We start from the raw sequence: 19,545 nt of genomic DNA on the forward strand, positions 1-19,545 counted from the left end.
AAAAGGCACTTGCAGCAAAGGTTGTCAAGGTAACAGCTTTTCAGGGTGCTTAATAATATAAAATAATAAGCACTTACACAACTCTTTGCAGCTCCAAAGCACATTAATTCTCCCAATATTCCTATGAGATATGTGAAGAGCATCATCCCCATTTCACAAATATGGTGAAGCCACAGTAGAGAAGTTAAATGACTTGTCCATGGCCACACAGTGAGTCAGTGGCAGAGCTGATAGGGAATTTAAGAATTCCTGGCTCCTGGTTCCATCCAGAGGGAGATTCATCTGGAGGGCAGACTAGGGTCTTTTCTTCACTGCAGTGTAGCTCAAGGGATAGCTTGAGTGTTGGCCCTAATCTGATGTTCGTGGTCAAGTAATGCTGATGCTTAAGCTACCTGAGAGGAGTTAACTCAAGGGTTGATACCCCAAGCCAATACTGCAGTGAAGAAAAGCTCTTGATGACTGTCATGATGCCTTCTTTAAAGTCTTTGTATCTAGTCTCCTGCCCAGTTTATTAGGCCATTCTGCCTTGTTCCATGCTGGCCATGTCACATAATTGTTTGGAGGCTTTGTGAATACGAACATGACTGAGGACTTGTATACACTGGATTTTTTAGTCACTGGATAGCAACACTGGCCTTGCCATACCAGTGCAAGCCTCTAGTATAGACATGCCCCACTAGTTCAAGTCCTGGTTGACACCATGGGGTAAGCTGAACTAGTGCAAGTCATGGTTCAATCAGTAGTGCATGGTCACACTGATGCAGCTGCCCATGGCTAATAACCTCAGTGTAGACAAGGCCTAAGATTCTGACCTATGGTAGATCTACTAGCTGGAGAGGTGATGTGACAGAAAATATTATAATAAGACATATAAAGGCAGCAGATGTCCCAACAATGATCCTGCTCCCGCTGAAAGCAATGGTAACACTCCCATGAACTTCAGATGAAGCATTATCTGGCGCAATATGGGCTTATGTCCAATTAAAAAAAAAGAGGAAAAATGGATCAGAATGAGTAATTTTAATGTATTTAAATTAAAGAATTTATTTTTCTAAAAAAATCCCCAAACAAAACCAAAACAAAACAGTGGTTTGATCTAGATACAGCAGCACTGTGACATTATTAGACATTATGTACGAAGAATTCAAGCAGCCATAGAACACAGAAGCCATTATCTTCAGTAATAACCTCAAAATGAAACTAGTTTCATAAAACAATGTTAGAATCTCCCTGTAATAAAACAACAACAAAAAACCCTTTGGATACTAGAATGATTTTTTGTGTGTGTACAATGTCAACAGCCACTAGTTCTTCTAATTGAGAACATCTGCTTTAATTTATTACAAAACTGATTTGTTGACTGAATTATGAAAGACAACTTTAACATTTCTTTAGAAGTGTCTGTTCCCCTTACAGAGACTACAATATTAGCAGTGCTTAAAAACATTTATTCCTGGATATGCTTTTCAAATTAGATCAGAATACTACTCTGTGTGTGTGTGTGTTAATACCAAATGTGAATTTTAATTTTCGAAGCAGGTGAAAAGACTAGTCGTAATATGAAACTCTGCAGTTTTACAATTTAATCATTAGTCAGATATGGGCAAATACAAGATGGTTCATGAAATTTTTAGATCTATCTACATTGCTTGGAAATGCAAAATGAAGTTTTTACATCCTCCACCTTCAAAGGAAAGGCAAAAAGTTGAGTCTTTTAGATGAGTGTCCAGTATTTAAAAAGTGCAATCAAAGGAGATTGCACTCAACACATACAATATAACTCACATGGACTGGTTAATAAACACACTGAACAGCTGTGGAATGACAAGAATGGAAAATACATTTATAATCCAGGCACTATCTGACATGTTTCTTCTTTCCTGGTAGTGATGGTTCCTTGGGGGCCATTTGATTTCCAGAACGCCTGGGATTCCCTTTTGAAGTCCTTTGATCCTAGAAATGTGATAATCTCTTTAGTTTTCATAGATGGGCCAGTGAGTTTTCCCAACGTTTGTCCAACATGCATCATTCTGATTTAACACAGCATTTCAGTTATTCAGTATCTAGGAATTCTGTCACATGTGGAACAACTGTTCAGCAGGCAAAGAGAGATTTTGAAGTTTAACTGGTGATTATTTTTTGTCCCCTCCCTCATAGACATTTGTTTTTAATATAAAAAGGGGAGGATCTTGAATGATTGCTATTACTGATTAGCTCTGAAACAAGGAAACGAACACTTTAAAGTCTATACTGTTAGCTCTGCAGGAGGTCTCGCTGCTGAAGCAAAGTGCATAAAATCTCAGCATCTCAAAGGAACTAGGACAAACTATTCGAAAAAAATCATGAACCCTTATTTACGTGAGTCGTCTCACTGAAGTTACATAGGTAAGAGCTGCTAGATGAGGCTCAATTCATTCAAATAAAAAACAATTAATATTGATACTTAGCATTTTTTTTTTTTGGTCTAGAGACTTCTGAGTGCTTTCCAAAGGTGGCTAGGTTTCATTACTCCTTTTATCAGACCAGGGAAGCTGAGATGCGCATAGGTTAATTTTGTTGCCACGGGCAAGACAGAGAATCAGTGGCTGGCTTAGGGATAGAACCCAGCACTCCTGACTCCAAGTATAAACAAACAAACAGGGGAAACCTGAGCCAGACACAAGGAGATCATCTTAAATCAAAAATCACTCTGCCACTGCCAATATAAGTAATACATTGTTTAAGAGTCTCTCAGCGTATGGCTCTTCCTTTATAAAAAACATCTGATAGTATTCTGCAGTAACAGACCCCAGCATGGCAGCTGATATTTGTATTACTGCAGAGTAGAGGGGCTATTAGTACAGACTGCTGTTGGCTGGCTTTAAACATTCTCTTACAGCACTGCATAAAAGCTAATAGTTGTTCTCGCTAAAGGAGGTTGCTGTCCTCCTGACACATGAGAATTTGGAATGAATAGGATTTAACCCTGTTTCCTCGGCTTTAGCCTAAGGACACTCATCGCTATCATTATTTTTTAGATAGGTGGAGTTAGTGCTTGTGAGAGGTCTCAAACTGATAGCTCTGTTTAGCCACAGCTTCTCTTGCACTTCCCTGCTAATGGTTCTCAACCCGGTCTGGGATAGACCAGGACCATCTCCCAGGATGAGGGCAGGTCAATCTCTGCGTCCATTCACTCCTTGGCCTCCCAGTTTTAAGGGCCTTCAAATGTGCCAGTGATGTTTTGGTGAAATGGGCACCTAGGCACTTATTAATGCTGTTATTTAAATTAAAGTAGCAGCCCAAGGCCACAAGCAGGACCGGGTCCCATTGTGCTAGGTGCTGTTTAAACACACAGAAAGACATGATCCCTGCCTGGAAAAGCAGACTAGCCCCGGGCGAAGAGAAGTCCAACTTTTCAAAGCAAAGAGAAGTCCAACTTTTCCAGCGCTGTTTAGATAATGCTCAGGAGCAGCTGATGAGCCATTTCATTTTGATCAACATATTTAACATGTGGGAGGGAGCCTTACAAACTTTGAACAACAAGAATTTGTGAACTTAAAGAAGAGAACCTTTCACATGAACATACCCACACACTAACCTAGTTCTCAAACTGTACTTAGGAATTCATAGATACTGTATCTCCCTGTTTCTGCTTATTTTGTTTGTACTACAGAAGTTTGTTTATCTGAGACTTCTCTACTGAAAAGGATAATAGCAACTGACTTTGAAATGTGAGACTTGGGTGGAAAAAGTAAAGATGCCAGTTGGATCTAGCTTGGAAACATGAGAGTTGGCTTAACAAAAATAGTCCCTGCTGGATATTGTGTGTTCTATTCTATGTATACTCTGAAGAAGAAGAAAAAAGCATCTGTATCCGGTAAGATACCAATCAATCAGCAAAGTTTGGCTACATGTTTCTTACAATGAAATTGGACACAGTTACCCGGGGAGGGGAATGATCACAAGTGACTTCAAAGATTTCTTAAAAACATTCCAAATTTTCTATGAAAAACAGAGAGTCAATTGAACAAATTCCTCTAAATATCTATATTATGTAGATCTGATTCAGCACTGCAAGAACGGTGTTCACTAACTTTCATTTGAATTCCTATTGGCTGCTTGGTTTGACCAGTTTTGTGCGTTTTTTCATTTGCATGGACAGGTTTTTGTTCACACATGTCTTAGGAATAGCTGTTTGTGCACGAACACCCTTATTTTCACATGAACAAGGTTATATGTGCAGACTCAAAAATATGTATTTGCTATTATTTTCATGTTTCAGAAGTTTCAATCATCCAAGCAGAAAGCAGAAAAAATGCCATGTGACTCCTTCACACACAACTCAAACAATCATTGAACTGGAAAGTTAATGAAGAACCCATAGACTGATGAGTAATTTTCAGCCTATCTGGAGAAGACTTAAAAATAAATCCAGTTGCAGAATTCAGAATCACTTTGTAAATGTTTTCCAAACATTTGAAGAGCTAAATTTGCTCAACAGTCTACTCATACAAATAATTCAACCAGCTCGAATCTTGTGCACTTCCCAAAAGGATCTTTGCTCTAATTGGAATGATAACAGATTAAATGAATCTTGTGCTGGAAAACTATGAAATAACTATTTCTTTCTACTCTTTTGCTATGTGCAAACCCATCTCAGAGCTATTCATTATGATTCAGAGTACTAAACACTCTCTTGCTAGCAGTATGCTCTATCCAAAGTAGTATAAAGAAATTATACAATCATTGAAGATCAGGGCTGAAAGGGACCTCAGGAGGTCATCTAGTCCAACCCCTTGCTCAAAGCAGGACCAATCCCCAATTTTTGCCCCAGATCCCTAAATGGCTCCCTCAAGGATTGAACTCACAACCCTGGGTTTAGCAGGCCAACGCGCAAACCACTGAGCTATCCCTCCCCCCCATGTTATAGGCCTGGTTTTCAGAGGTGCCGAACCCCCACAGCTCTCATTGACTTCAGATTGAATTGTGAGTATTCATCACCTCTGAGAACCAGGCTCCATGTATTTGGGGGAGTTAGGTTGTGCAACAAATTGGTTCACTAAAGTTCCATCCATAGATATCTGTGTTCCAATTTTTACTGGATCACACAAGTGAATGCGAGCACAGTGTGTTCTCAGCCGAGTCTCAAGTAGGTTATTTAACACAAAATACTGCTCAGTTGGACATAGTAGGCAAGCGCTGTTCAGGAGACTCACAGGACGGGTGGTCAAGACTGGTATTGACTGGCAGTGTTGTGGCTACCCATGATGTTCCTTCGAGCCAGGGTTATCAATTGGTCATTTAGCCTTAACAAACAGCCTTCAAGGGAGGGTTCACTGTAATTAGGTTTTTCATCTCTAATCTAAATGTGGAGTGTTAAAACAACAACAAAAGAAAATGGAGTCTTCATGGACCAAATGGTTAAAAAGGCAGCGAATGAGCTCCTCATGCATACGCTCTGCACTCACCCACGTTTAATGATGAATATTAATATGTGACTCTTATAATGACTTTTATCCAAGAGCCTCATCGCACTTTACACATATTCATGATTTAAGCCTCACAACCCCTGCCCCACCCCAGGCGGCAGGCAAACATTATTATCCACATTCTTCTAATGGGAGATAGGTGCCTCTATAATGCTACAAAATGAGGGAGTAGCAGAACTCAAAACAGAACCTAGGACCATGCTCTATCTACCACTCAGTGCTCCCTTTGCTTTGCATTTGTGCTTATGAATTAACCGGTTTGAGAGAGCACTGACATACTGCGCACACAGATGAATCTGAGTGTAGTTCTGGCACGTGAACATCAGCCTTTCCCTTTGAAAAACTGTTTCCCCATAAGGATATTCTAGGCAAAGCAAGGAAAGTTCTACATACAAAGCTTCTCATGCACACTGGTACTGAAACAGTGAGCCCTACGTTAAGCCCCAGAGATACTGAGGTTCCTCTTCGAATTCTCACCTACATTTCTTGAAATTGGGGGAAATCCACCCTGATGCAGAGGGCCCATGCAAGGCCATCCACAGAACGCAAACTTTGCATAAGGGGCCTAACACAAAGCCCACTACAGTAAGCGCACAGATTCCCGCTGACTTCAGGGGGCTTGCGTCAGAACATAAATGGAGAGTTTCACTCACACAGTACTTCTCTCTTCTCACGCCTACTAGTGAGTTGGAAGTATTACAACTAAACTGGAGACATAATTAGTCCAAATTCTCAGCATTCGCTTCTCCACATTCTTTCACCTCTGCTCAAATCTGCAGTGGCATCACTAACGCAGCTGAAACTGCTGGCATTCTCCCTGTTGGATCTTTGCATGGATAAAGTGAGGGGTAAACACCCTCTGTGCCACCGTGTCTTCCCAGAACATCAGTCAGAAGGAAAAGGGAGACCATTTTTCATTACTGTTTTGGATTGTTTACAACACGGTCTTAATTACCTGTATCTCTCCAAGTGACTGAGAGAACCTACAACCTTATTAGTTGACCTACGGGGTGTCTTGGCTTCTTGGCATTCTGTACTCCATAACAAACGCACATCAGCCCAGTACATACATACATAGCCCAATATCTCCATTTCTTTCTCCATCAGCTAATTTACAAAAATTAAATTTTTCTGACCCTGTTCTCTGACCCTTACTGACCTTAAGTTGTTCTAGAACAGGGATCGGCAACCTTTGGCATGCGGCCCACCAGGGTAAGCCCCCAGAGGGCCCCGGGCCGGTTTGTTTACCTGCTGCATCTGCAGATTCAGCTGATCGCGGCTCCCACTGGCCGCGGTTCACCGCTCCAGGCCAATGGGGGCTGCGGGAAGCCACGGCCAGCACATCCCTCGGCCCGCGCCACTTTCCGCAGCCCCCATTGGCCTGGAGCGGCGAACCACGGCCAGTGGGAGCCGCGATCAGCCGAATCTGCAGATGCGGCAGGTAAACAAGCCAGCCAGGGGGCTCTTACCCTGGTGGGCCTTGTGCCAAAGGTTGCCGATCCCTGTTCTAGAACTTACTTTATTTTGAGTCCTTATCATTCATGGCTTTTCCTGTAAAAAAACCTCATGTACTCTGTTGCTCTTTCTGTGTTGGCCAAGGAAACCAGTTTCACATCAGCATAGGCGCCGACTCTGTGGGTGCTCTGGGGCTGGAGCACCCACAAGGAAAAAATGGTGGGTGCTGAGCATCTACCGGAAGCCCCCTTATCAGCCCCTGCCCCCCCAGTGTTTGCCACCTGCCAGCTGGCCCCGCTGATCAGCACCTCCCCCACCTTCCCCGCGCCTCCTGCCTGCCGCGATCAGCTATTTTGCGGTGTGCAGGAGGCTGCGGGGACAGGGAGGAAGAGCAAGGGCTCAGCGTGCTGGGGGGGAGGGGGCGGAATGGGGCAGGAAGAAGTGGGGTGTGGGTGGAATGCAGGCAGGAAGAGGCAGGGTGGGGCCCAGGAGGAAGGGGTAGAGTGGGGGTGGGGCCTGGGGCAGAGCCGGGGGTCGAGTACCCCTGGCACATTAGTAAGTCGGTGCCTGTGCACACCAGTCTAATCAAAGAAATGCAGGGCTGGAAAGGACTTCAAGAAGTCATCTAGTCTATCCTCCCATACTGAGGCAGGATTAAATATATCTAAGCCATCCCTGACAGGTGTTTGTCTCACCTGTTCTTAAAAGCCTCCAATGATGGGGATTCCAGAAGCTCTCTAAGTAACCTGTTCCTTATGGCTAATTAAACATACATGTAATTCTTGCTAGAAAGATGCTAACCCAGTTTCCCTGGGCAGCACAGACCTGGTCTAACCTTAGCGTAATGGTTTAATTCTTAGACATGACATGTCAGGCATCAGTTGTCCCAAAGGTTTAGGAAAACTCAATCAATTCAGCAACCATTGTAAAAAAACATGGTCAACCAAACTATTTTACAGCAAATGTTGAATTCAGCAGATTCTGTCTACACCAGTGGGGCAAATGTTTCCCAATATCCATTGAAATGGGTGAAGCTGTGTTTGACACTTGATGTCCTACATGGCATGTTTGAGAATAGATACACTCCTAGCATATAGTATGCTTTTGTTAACTGGTTCATAGTATGGATATTGAACATGACTGAGCCCATCTATACCAGTGGGACAATTGTTTTAAACAATGATTTGGGGTAGCCTGAGATGATGCATTGTGGAATCAAAAAAGAGCAAATGATACTGTTTTACAATGGGCACTGAACTCGGCTAACTCTCTGTACTGGGACAGTCGTTTCATCACCGGTTGAGGGGGCCAGAAAAGGAGCCATACAGCCTAAGGGCTCTAGAACAGCTCACTTGACAGTGGACATGGGTCGGAATGGATATAATGGATGTGAACAAGTTGAGATCCAGAGCTGAACCTTCCTGGCTTGGTTCTGTCCTCTATAGCTTCCCTGACCAGCACAGACAGGGCTATTGAGTCAATCTCCTGGTAGCTCTGTGACATAAGTAACTGTTGTAAAAGCCTCTCACTTGTGGCCTGATCCTGTATCATTGAAATCAATGGGAGCTTTGCTGTTATTTTTAATGGGTGCAGGATTTCAGGCCTTTGAAGAACTGAGGACAACTTGCCTTTCTTATCTCCCCTTGCTAACATTTGTTCTTTCTCTCATTAGCAATAGTAAAAAAAGTTTGAAAAGGAGGAGGGCTTAAAACAGGGTTCCATTAAAAACAATAATATTGTGATGATCTAACAACAAAAATAAGTGCAAATCTCAACAGTGCTGGTCCCATGACATTACGAACTTCAGACATAGCAAATAGTATTCTTAGATGCGGCAAAGTCTTGACTACGTATTTTAGCATTTAACACAAGACTTTACAAACCAAGAAAGAGGAAAAATGTATGCAGTGTTGCTGTAAGCCAAATATACAGATGTAAAATAATTAAGAATAAACTGTGCCATAAAAATGCATGTCAGTAAAACCAACTTGATAAAGTGAAATATGAATAATTTTCTACACTTACTAAAAAGAACGATTTCTCATTTGAGGCTCTGGAAGTCTTGAGTCACATTTCTTTTAAAAAAAAGTCTTAAAACACATGGCTTTACAGCTGCTGCTCAGAAAATATACACCCCAAAGTCTGACTTTCATTTAAATACAAATGTACAAAATGTAAACTGAGACAATAGAGAAATTTACAAAACTTTTCTTTAAAAATAATAAAGACAAAATTCAGTTCTAGTATGATGCTATTTAAATACGTGCAAGTAGTCATGTTCGTTGAATTTCTATTGCAATGTTCTAAATAGACAAATCTGATTCACACCATCTTGAGTGCCACCTCCAAAAACAGACCTGAGTGGAAATTTCTTCATAAAATGTGAGGCTCCACTGGAAGGAATGGATAGAATATCTCCATTGCTGGGAGATCATTTATTTTTTAACTCAACGGTGGATGCTCTCTCATCCTTAGAAGCTCCATAGATTATAGTGGAAGGATGCAACACGTTGTTTCATGAAAGTTGAGTTCAAACTAGCTGCTTCCGGTGGAGTTTGAACTTACATGGTTTGAATTTATGTGGTGATTTAAACTCGCCTTTGAATTCGGTGAACTCTTTGAATTGTTTTGATGCTGGAGAAAGGAGAAAACAATTATATTTATATCCCCCAAACATCCCAGTCCTCCCATCTGTCTCACATTTTGGTCGTGTCATATTATCCCGCCTACTTCTGGTCTTGTAACATTGTGAAGATTTACTGAAATAAAAATTATGAAGCGTGCTTGCCCTTATTTTCCATGGGTCAGGAGAACCATGGGAGCTCTCCAGAGACACAGAGCAGAGGATACACGTTAGAGGAGTCAATTCAATACAGCACAAACCGTTCTGGCCTCCTAAGCTTTGTCTTCCTCAGAGCATACCTGCTAACATTTAGGGAGACATGCCTTGTAACTCCAGTGTAATATGCTGGGTTCAAAATGTTATGTGTAAAAGTGGTCAATATGGTTCTAAAAAATAAGGCCTGTCACTCTTAAATAGGGATGATGGGTAGGTCTGTCAGAGCCAGCACAGCAAGAAGTGTTAGGAATGGCACCCGGGGGCACAGCATACTCCAGTGCAAAGAAGACACAGTGCTGCGCATGCACCACTGTAAAATAAGAAAACCAAGTCTCAGTCGTGAGCTCCACTCATGCAGCAGGGAGGCCAGGTGGAGAGAGAGAGGAGGTGCTTGTTTTGGGAGGGAGCAGCAGGGTTTGGGTTCATTAGCATGACTAGTTCTCCCAGCCTGGCAGCCAGCTTTGCTAATGCCCCATTCTTAGCAGGTGATCTTTTCATGGACAGTCCCCAGTAGCCCTGGACACAAAGGAATCAGCAGGGATGGCAGAGCTGCCCTTTGTTGGACATAGGTGCTGAGCCAGGGGTTACTAAGAGCCTGTGAGGGTGGGACTGAGACCAATGTCCGGAGTAGAAGGTGTCCTTGCTAAATTCCAGCCTAAACTACCTGCAGCCTGTTGAGGGGAACATGATAAACAACAGAGCTGGTCAGGAAATGGGATTATTTTCTGCAGAAAATTCAGATTTTTCAGCAAAATATCAAAAACTGAAATATTTCAGCCAACCCCCAAAATACTTGGATTTGGAAATGTTGCTGTGATGCCCCTTTGAGAGTTGCATTTCAGATGCCTCATGCTCCCATTCTCCTCTATGGGCCAGATTCCCTGGTCGGACAACATCTCCTATGGTCTGGGCATTCGTTTATTTAATGAAAAATTGACATTTTCCATGAAAAGCAGACAATTTTCTCTCTCACCCACACAATCATGTAACTTACAAACCCAATTTTCCATTAAAAAAAACAGCTTAGATGGAAACATTTCAACCAGCCCTAATAAATATCAGACTAGCTATGGCCAGGTCTTAGAAAGTTGGAAGTACTGAGTCAAATAAGAACTCCTAGGTGCAGACACTTATTTGAACCACCTGAACATACAGAATCTTCAGAAAATTACAAGGAAACTGTGAGAACAAACCTTCCCTGGCATTTCATGTCTCTCTCACGATGGACATACCATAAGGGCAGCATACATATCACACAGGAAAGTTCATCAGGACTCGGAGACATAGGCGCCGACTTTGCAAAGTGCCAGAGAGTGCTCGACTCCCGGCCCCACCCCAGGCCCCACTCTTCCTGCCCTTACCCCACCTCTTCCCACCCACTTCCACCCTCCACCCCGCACGTGTTGTGTCCTCGCTCCTTCCCCCCTCACCCCTCAGACTTCTGCACACTGTGAAACAGCTGATTGCAGCAGGCGGGAGCTGCGGGGAGAGAGGGGCCCGCTGGCAGGCAGGTGGGAGGGAGGGAGGGGAAGGGGGATTGATAGGGGGACTGCTGGTGGCGTGCTGGCTCAGCACGCACCATTTTTCCCCCAAGGGGTGCTCCAGCCCCAGAGCACCCACAAAGTCGGCACCTATGCTCAGAGAGGCTCTTTCTGTTACATTTAAGATCTCACCTGACGTTTAAATATTCTATGTAGTAATCCTTTCTTGGGTGGCTCGGGGGGGTAGCTTTTGTTTAGGTCTGGTGAAATAGTACCATTTGGTCCAAATACATTTAGTTCTTTAAAACACTCTGTTTCTATCATCTGGTAAAACACAGAAAGAATAAAAAGAGATGATGCATTATTACTATTATTTATTAATATTACAAGAAACTCCAGATGCCCCAGTCAGGATCAGGGGCCCCATTATGCTAAGAGTTGTACAAGCATGAAATAAAAGACAGTCCCTTCCCTAAAGAGCTTACAGACTAAAGAGGGACAAGATGTGACAGGAGGTGTAGGAACCAAAAAGGGCCAATCAGCAACAGAACACTTCTCTGGCTATTATTGTTAGGCAGTTTACTGTGGATGTAGTAGCAGAGATGGGTCTGAAGGTGTACAGTCTTCTGATGGCTTGTTAAATTGAACTGAGTAACTCTAAGGCCCTAGAGTGGGAAAATCAGAGTTAACGTCACAACCAAAACACCACTTTCAGTTTCACTGGGAGCTTCCATAACTAAGCAGTTCTGACCGCTGATGCTGTCAGCCCAAGATGACCTGACCGTAGCCACCTCGAGGAAGAGTCTCACTGTTCAAAACAGCAAGGCAGTTTAGTCAGCTTTCTCACCATATTCATCACCTCCCATGAGGTGCTGTCAGCATGCCAAGGAATCAATACAGTGTAAAAAGCATCTTTTGCCATCAAGGGTTTGAATGGGGAAAGTATATTGTGTTCGAGTAATAGCTGAACCCCTCTCTGTACTGGCAATATAACCTAACAGATGGCTTCAATCTCTAATGTATAAGCTTCTGCACTATTCCAATACGTCTTACTAAGAGAATGCCCCATTCAATTTTGCATTGTTTTTCTTTTCTACATTGGAGAATATAAAATACGGATTGGCCTGAACCCAAAAGGCCAGTTTTGAGCCCCCATAAACTATGGGGAAGTTTATACTTGGATCTGAACTTTACAGCTGGCTCTGTTTCTACCGCAGGCAGAACAAATCCCCCAATCAAAAACCCTGGCACTTCAGAAAAGTTCAGATCCAGACTCAAATGCAGCAGCTGGGGCCCATCAGATACAAAATAATGAATGAGATGAGTGTCACGGATAGAGAGCCACATTAAGGCAGAAATCCATTCCGCGGAAGTTCTTTAGAGCCGTTATCAGAACATCTCTATGGAGACCAGCAGGAGGAAGTACAGGAGAACCCTTGCCAATTTATACAAATCTGCAGAATCTGCAGATACAGTCACCTGAACCTGACATCTGTGGTACTTTATAGATCTTGAAAGAGTGCGTTTGTAACTTATGAATGCATTAGAGTCTGGCAAGTTACCCAGTGGGTATACATTACTGGAAGCATACAACTGCTCTTAAGCAGCCTGGGTTAGAGATTGCATTGGGGTGATATGATCATGATGTACCCTTACCTCATTCTGCCATGGAATAGATACGGATCCTGTGGAAAACTTGGAATAGAAATCATCATCTGTTTGGTCCAGGTTTACCCCTTTCACTGTGGAGAATTGCTCGATGTCTAACACATCCTTGCAGTACACGGCTCTGGGCTGTCTCGGGAGAAAAAGTAGGAGAGAAAATGTCTTTGAGTCTGGACACGTGCCTTTATTCACACACACATTCAAGTGAGAATGTCTGACCACAAGCAACTAGCCACATCCTGCCTTCCTATACTTGCTCTGCCCATGTGTTTATCGTCACAGGCTGACTTGCTTTAAGCATTTAAAGCTTCCACTTTGAAGTCCTTACAGCATCAGCAGAACCATAGTGGGCTTTAGTCATCCATGTAGCACATGGCTAAGAGGTGATGTGACGAGGACAGAAAAAATAAGATAAGGTAAAAAAAAGGATAAAAAAAATAGAAGCACTGTTTTCTTTTAGAGAGGGGGACACACACAGGCCATTCAAAGACTAGAAAATCTGTACAAAATGCACACCTGGGATGGCTCTGTCTGCCCCAGATGGAAGTCTCATTCTCCTCAGCCAGCTGTGGAGTTTGCAAGCTTGAAGCTTTAAAGGAATTTGTACTAAATGCTAAAGAACACAGAAGAGGTTTGGAGTTTTTCTGTTGTTTGTGTTAATAGCTCAGCTCTTTCTCAGCCATTGGAAGCTCTCTAGAGCCATTCCTATGAACTGCTACAATTTTCACTGCTGTATTTCTACAGATGCAAAGTCAAATACCTTGAACTATTTTATTATCGTTCTTAGCTCTCTGGAATGACTGCTACGTCACTTTGAAGAGACATTTTCCTCAGCTAACACACCAGTAGTCAGCCATATTGAACAGAAAACAGAAATACTCCCTAGTGGTTACTTAACATGGACTCATTGCATGTCCATAGAACCTACCCTAGCTGCACAAAGTTACCCTTTAATAAGGGCATAACCAAGATGCAGCTTGCAGGACTAGTGTAACCCACCGAATTCTACAACATGATCCACTTCCATGTTAAGGAAGATAGCGTAAGTGTGGCTTGCAAAGCCTAGAGATCCCAGCATGCAACTGAGCAGTCTGGCCAAATTAATCAAAATGAAGTGCTACATGCTGGAATCTGTATTCTCTGCGTGCTGTGTGGTCCAGTGGCAGAATGGGAGATGTGGGTTCTCTTCCCACCTCCATTCCTGACAGTGTGACCTTGGGAAAGTCAATTAACCTCTCTGTGCTTCAGTTACCCTCTCTGTCAAACGGTTATAACAATACTATACCTCTCTTTGTAAAGTGCTTTGAGATCTATGAATGAAGAGAGTTCTGTGAGTGCTGAATTATCTAGCTCAGATGCAGCTCTTGAGTTACCAATAAATTGCCAGGCTGCCCTTAATGAGGCAAAAAATTATGAGCCTCTACTTTAGCAAACACATGGATAATAGATGCCCTCTAGCCATTACATACCACAATTAAGCTTTCAGTAGGCTCTAGCTGATCCCATATTTGAGTCCAGAATTTTCTAATTTTCTTCAGGAGAAAGAAACACTAGTTTGTCTCCTATTTCTTCCCACTGAAGCAGGTCATAACACTCTGGGCTAATTGGCAGGAATAATGAGGCTACATAGTAAACTGCAAAGCCAACCAGAGCAGCTAAAGTAAACTTTTGTAGCTTTTAAACCACTTTGGTTTGATTGAGTTTGCAGCAATGCAAACCAGAGCTGCCAAATTGTTACTTTCCCTAATATGTTAAAACGACAATGTTTACTTAGAGCCATATGGGGACTTTAAGGCTAGAAGGCCTAGCCAGATAGACAGGCTTGGAAGAGGAAAATAACCATGGAACTCTGTGCATGGGGAGGAGCAGTAGCGGATTAATGATTTTGCCCTAGGCCCAGAAATAATTGCCACCCCCCCCGCAGCTCACCTCCACTCCGCCTCCTCCCCTGAGCGCGCCGCCAGGTCCTGCTTCTCCCCGCTCCCTGCCAGTGCTTGTGCACGAAACAGGTTCGTGAAGGAGGGGGAAAGGGGGGGAACGCGGTGCACTCAGGAGAGGAGGCGGGGCTGGGGCGGGGATTTGGGGAAGGGGACCAATAGGGGCAGGAAGGGAGTGGGGAAGGAGCAGAGGTGAGCTGCGGGGGGGGTGGGGGGGGTGGCAATTATTTCTGGGCCTAGGGCAAAATCATTAATCCGCCACTGCTCCTCCCCGTGCACAGAGTTCCATGGTTATTTTCCTCTTCCAAGCCTGTCTATCTGGCTAGGCCTTCTAGCCTTAAAGTCCCCATATGGCTCTAAGTAAACATTGTCGTTTTAACATATTAGGGAAAGTAACAGTTTGGCAGCTCTGGTTTGCATTGCTGCGAACTCAATCAAACCAAAGTGGTTTAAAAGCTACAAAAGTTTACTTTAGCTGCTCTGGTTGGCTTTGCCTCTGGCTGCTATTATAAATTTGCCGCCCCTGCAAATTTGCCGCCCTAGGCCTCGGCCTTGTTGGCCTAGGCGTTAATTTGCCGCTGGGGAGGAGATATATACTACAAAGGGCTTTGAAAGTTTTATTACTGTCACTACAATACTGACCTTGAGTATATGCAATAGTGATGGGCAAACCTCAAGGGGAGGATCACAGTTGGGATCTATTTCAAATAAGCACTAGAGAAACACAAACATTGGTGGGTGTTTGATACCTGAACCTAATTCTGAATTTTTTCAAACAACAGATGTCTTTATAATGGGCCAGACTTATTCCCCCAGATCAGAACATTGGGCTGTTTGAATTCTGGGTCCAGATTTTGTGGTTTAACCTAAAGCGTATCTAACTAAGGTGCTTAAATAGCCCTCATTACTGTCATATCTGAGCAGCTCACAATCTATAATGTATTTATTCTCACATCACCCCTCTGATGTAGAGCAGTGCGACTATTCCCATTTTACAGGTGGGAACTGAGGCCCAGAGAATGTAAGATACCTGCCCCAGGTCAACCAGGAAGTCTCTGGTGGAGTAGAGCAGCGGTTCTCAGACTGTGGGTTGGGACCCCAAAGTGGGTCACGACCCTGTTTTAATGGGTTCACCAGGGCTGCTGTTAGACTTGCTGGGGCCCAAAGCTAAAGCCCAAGCCCCACTACCCAGGGCTGAACCTGAAGCCTGAGGGTGACAGGGCTCAGGTTACAGGCCCCCTGCCTGGGGCTGAAGCCCTTGGGCTTCGGCTTTGGCCCCCTCCTGGAGTTGTGTAGTAATTTTTGTTGTCCGAAGGGGGTCGCAGTTGAGAACCCCTGGAGTAGAGAACTGAACTTACCTTGCCTAAGACTGGACCATTCTCCCTCTCTGTACAAATATACATACATGCTTAGCTGAGCTTTCTGAATCACTTATGTCTCCAAAACTGGACTGGGAATTCTGTGAAAATATGCTTCCCTATGAATTGTCTGCTACTTGCAGGAGGGCTGGTGCCAGCTGGAGGCACTCACAAGGCACAAAAACAGGGGAGAAATAAAAGGAGTTCTTTTAGAACCTAAGAAAAGGTTGCGTTTAAGTTTGGGGCTCGGGAAAGGGTTTTATTTAAACCGGTTCACCATCCTTATCCGAAAAAGAAATGAAACAAGTCATTGCCAGCTATGGGAAATATAAGGGAACAGTCGTTTTAGAAAGACATCTAAAGAAGGGGTGCATGCAATATATTCTCTCTAGATCCAGTCAAGCGGGATTTTCTCTACCATATGCTACTCACATCAGGGACAAAGGGGGGGTCCAACATTCCTGCTTCTAATCGTTTGAAGTTCATGCTCTTGAAGAATGGGTGCTTCTTCACTTCCACTGCACCTTCCCCCTGACATCCCAGTCTCTGCTTCACATCTTTGGTTAGTAGCTGAAACAGACCAGGCAAAATTGTAAGAAAGTCTGAAAAGCAATAGCCCTACGATGATATTTTTCCAACTGTTTGTGCTTGAATAGGGGCGTAGGAACAGGAGAATTATCATGACTTAACATTTACATTGTGGCAGAGCCTAAAGGCTAAACAGGTCAGGACTCCATTGTTCTAGGCATTGTTCAAACATATAGACAATGATCTGCCTCAAAGATTACAATTTCAATAGTAAAGGAGTACTTGTGGCACCTTAGAGACTAACCAATTTATTTGAGCATAAGCTTTCGTGAGCTACAGCTCAGTTCATCGGCATCCGATGACGTGAGCTGTAGCTCACGAAAGCTCATGCTCAAATAAATTGGTTAGTCTCTAAGGTGCCACAAGTACTCCTTTTCTTTTTGCGAATACAGACTAACATGGCTGTTACTCTGAAATCTCAATAGTGTTGTCCTCTATCCTATAGTCTCCTCCCACTTATTTTCAATGGGTAGCTGAGAGAAGAGGAGGTTTGACATATGCCCTATAGTCCCACATATTCTCTGAATGCTCGTTCTCAAGCTACTGTTGTTGGAATGATGCTCCTTTGTTACTTTGGCCTGTTTATCCCTACCCAATGCAACACTTTCCAGTATAGCACATAACACTGAACTTTTAAATCACATTTTTTTCGTTACTAAACCTACTGGGCCCATTCCTGCTCCCACTGACGTCAATGGGAGTTTTGTCAATGGAGCTCTACATTGATTTACACCAGCTGAAGATCCAATATGTGTCAGCATTGGCACCGTGTCTAACCTCCATCAGCCCAAGCCTAGATTTTTAAAGGGCACCACAAGACACCATCTCTGCACTGCTACATCTGTTCCTAAATCCTGAATTCAGGCATCTTATAATGGGCTGAGGGAAGCTCACTTGCAACCCTGGAGGAGATCTGGAGAAGTCGACAGAAGAATCAGTTTGACTGCAGAGATTTCCTCTCTGCTCACAGGGATCCTTAACAAGGCAATGGGGATTGACTGAACTCAGCATAATTGGTAAATTAGATAAACATGCACAGGAAGATAACCACAGAGACATGTGTGTTAGAACCAGAGTCCATGGGGAGGCCTCTATATTTCTGATAATTGGTCTGGGGAGTTAGTTCAATGAGTGAGATATTTTGGTGCCTAATCCTTTTAAATCAAGTACCCGTAATCAATTAGAACAAGCCAATGACACAGTGTTTACTCAAACTAATTTTTATTTTTTTTAGCATTGAAAGAAAGGCAGAGCTATGTATGTAATGACGACCTTTGTGCATCAGCCTATGCCAATTACAGACAATTTTATATGTCGCTACTGTATCACAAATTTCTGACATTCTCCTGAACCGTAAAACTGACAGTGGCCTGAAAGGTTTGTGGGGGAGGGGTTGTCTTCATTCAGTTTAAGTGTTTTTTTCTTGCATGCAGGCATTTTTAGCCAAAACAGTGAAACATGAGCCACAACTCATAATAAACTGACACTGCAGTTGACTCATATAGTGAAAAATACTTCCCCTTGATAAGTCAAAGGAAAATAAATACGCAATAAAATCAACTGATTTTACAAAAAGATTAAAGTTAGATCTGTTAGCATATCTTCTCTAGCAAATGCTGGTTTCTAATGCTGAAAGACTGGGGAGAAAATAAAAAACCTGCCCTTTTAAATGAGAAGGGGATACTTACTAGAGTCAGGGGAATACCATATGGGGAATATCTGACCGGAGAGTTTTAACTAAAGACTCTCCCGTGGCAGTCTGATTCCAAAAAGGCAGCCAAGACATACGCTACACGGACAAGTCAGGCTAGCAAAAGCCTTAGGTTAAAAAGGACTCTATCATGCATTAGCAGCAAGGCGTATAAGGGGTACTCCCTCCTTCTCTCCAAGCACTGAGAAAAGGAAGAAAAAACGTAGGATGGGAGAGAAAGAAATACAGCTTCATTCTCAATATAGAGGGAAATTATTATACAGGAGGGTACAGCTAATAGTTCACACAGCTCAGCTGTTCTTAGAACATCTCAATCCACCAGGGGGCAACAGAGGAAAAGCTAATTGCAGCAAGTACATAGCAAACATCTAGTATGTGAGCAGCATTACACTTTCAAAAGCATCAGAAAAACATGGCTGAGTAAGTAGGCAAACCCCCAGCCAAACAGACTCACTAGCACTGTGTGATTCATTTGCCTCTTCTGAGTATTCAAGCAGACCATTCCTAGTGGGTTCTGCCCCCTAAGGAGGCAGATGATCAGCAGGGACATGGCTCCGTGTCTGAGAACCTCTCTGGGGACACTGCTTCCAAAGATGAAACAAGGAGTAGTAGTTCCCTTCCTGTATTTCACCTCTCTGTGCAGCACAACAATCACATCTTCCTCTGAACTGAAGGGTTGCTGGAACTCCAACCCTAGGAAGGGCTGGAATGGCAAGCCTGGATGCTCAGAGAAGAAAAACCACCAGGCCTTTCTTTATCATCTCCAACTATGCCATTCCTACAGAGGGAGTCCTACTGCAGTAAAACCCCAAGGGCTGGACATGTAGACAGGTCTTGCTGAGGCTAACAAATCACCTTGAGAAATGGCAGCCATGGTGGACTTGGACTTCCAGGTCTCCATTTTGAACTGTGATGTTCAGGGTCTTGGAACCCAAGTTAGCTCTGCTGCCTGGGGAACAATGTGAACAAATCACTAGTCATCTCTCCAGCCTTAGTACTGATCCAAGAGCCTCAATAATCAGCAAATGGGGATATAGCCTCCA

General features: G+C 43.4%; 1 protein-coding gene across 7 annotated transcripts in view; it reads right to left on the reverse strand.

The window, feature by feature from the left end:
- Window positions 1–1,005: 1,005 nt before the first annotated feature.
- GRK5 (G protein-coupled receptor kinase 5) overlaps window positions 1,006–19,545 on the reverse strand; it is a 229,624-nt gene continuing 211,084 nt past the window's right edge. For 5 of the 7 annotated variants that reach the window (XM_048857809.2, XM_048857811.2, XM_075131058.1 and 2 more), the window contains 5 exons: window positions 16,636–16,773; window positions 12,900–13,037; window positions 11,436–11,567; window positions 9,489–9,557; window positions 1,006–1,953 (listed from right to left, as the gene is read on the reverse strand). In XM_048857809.2, the coding sequence (XP_048713766.1) occupies window positions 1,858–1,953; window positions 9,489–9,557; window positions 11,436–11,567; window positions 12,900–13,037; window positions 16,636–16,773 (573 nt within the window). In that variant the 3' untranslated portion in view covers window positions 1,006–1,857. Of the gene's footprint in view, window positions 1,954–8,948; window positions 9,558–11,435; window positions 11,568–12,899; window positions 13,038–16,635; window positions 16,774–19,545 lie in introns of all 7 variants that reach the window. The other 2 variants (XR_012669420.1, XR_007357634.2) reach the window with 2 other exon arrangements.

The sequence above is a fragment of the Caretta caretta genome, chromosome 7, assembly GCF_965140235.1.
Source record: "Caretta caretta isolate rCarCar2 chromosome 7, rCarCar1.hap1, whole genome shotgun sequence".
Taxonomy (NCBI): domain Eukaryota; kingdom Metazoa; phylum Chordata; order Testudines; family Cheloniidae; genus Caretta; species Caretta caretta.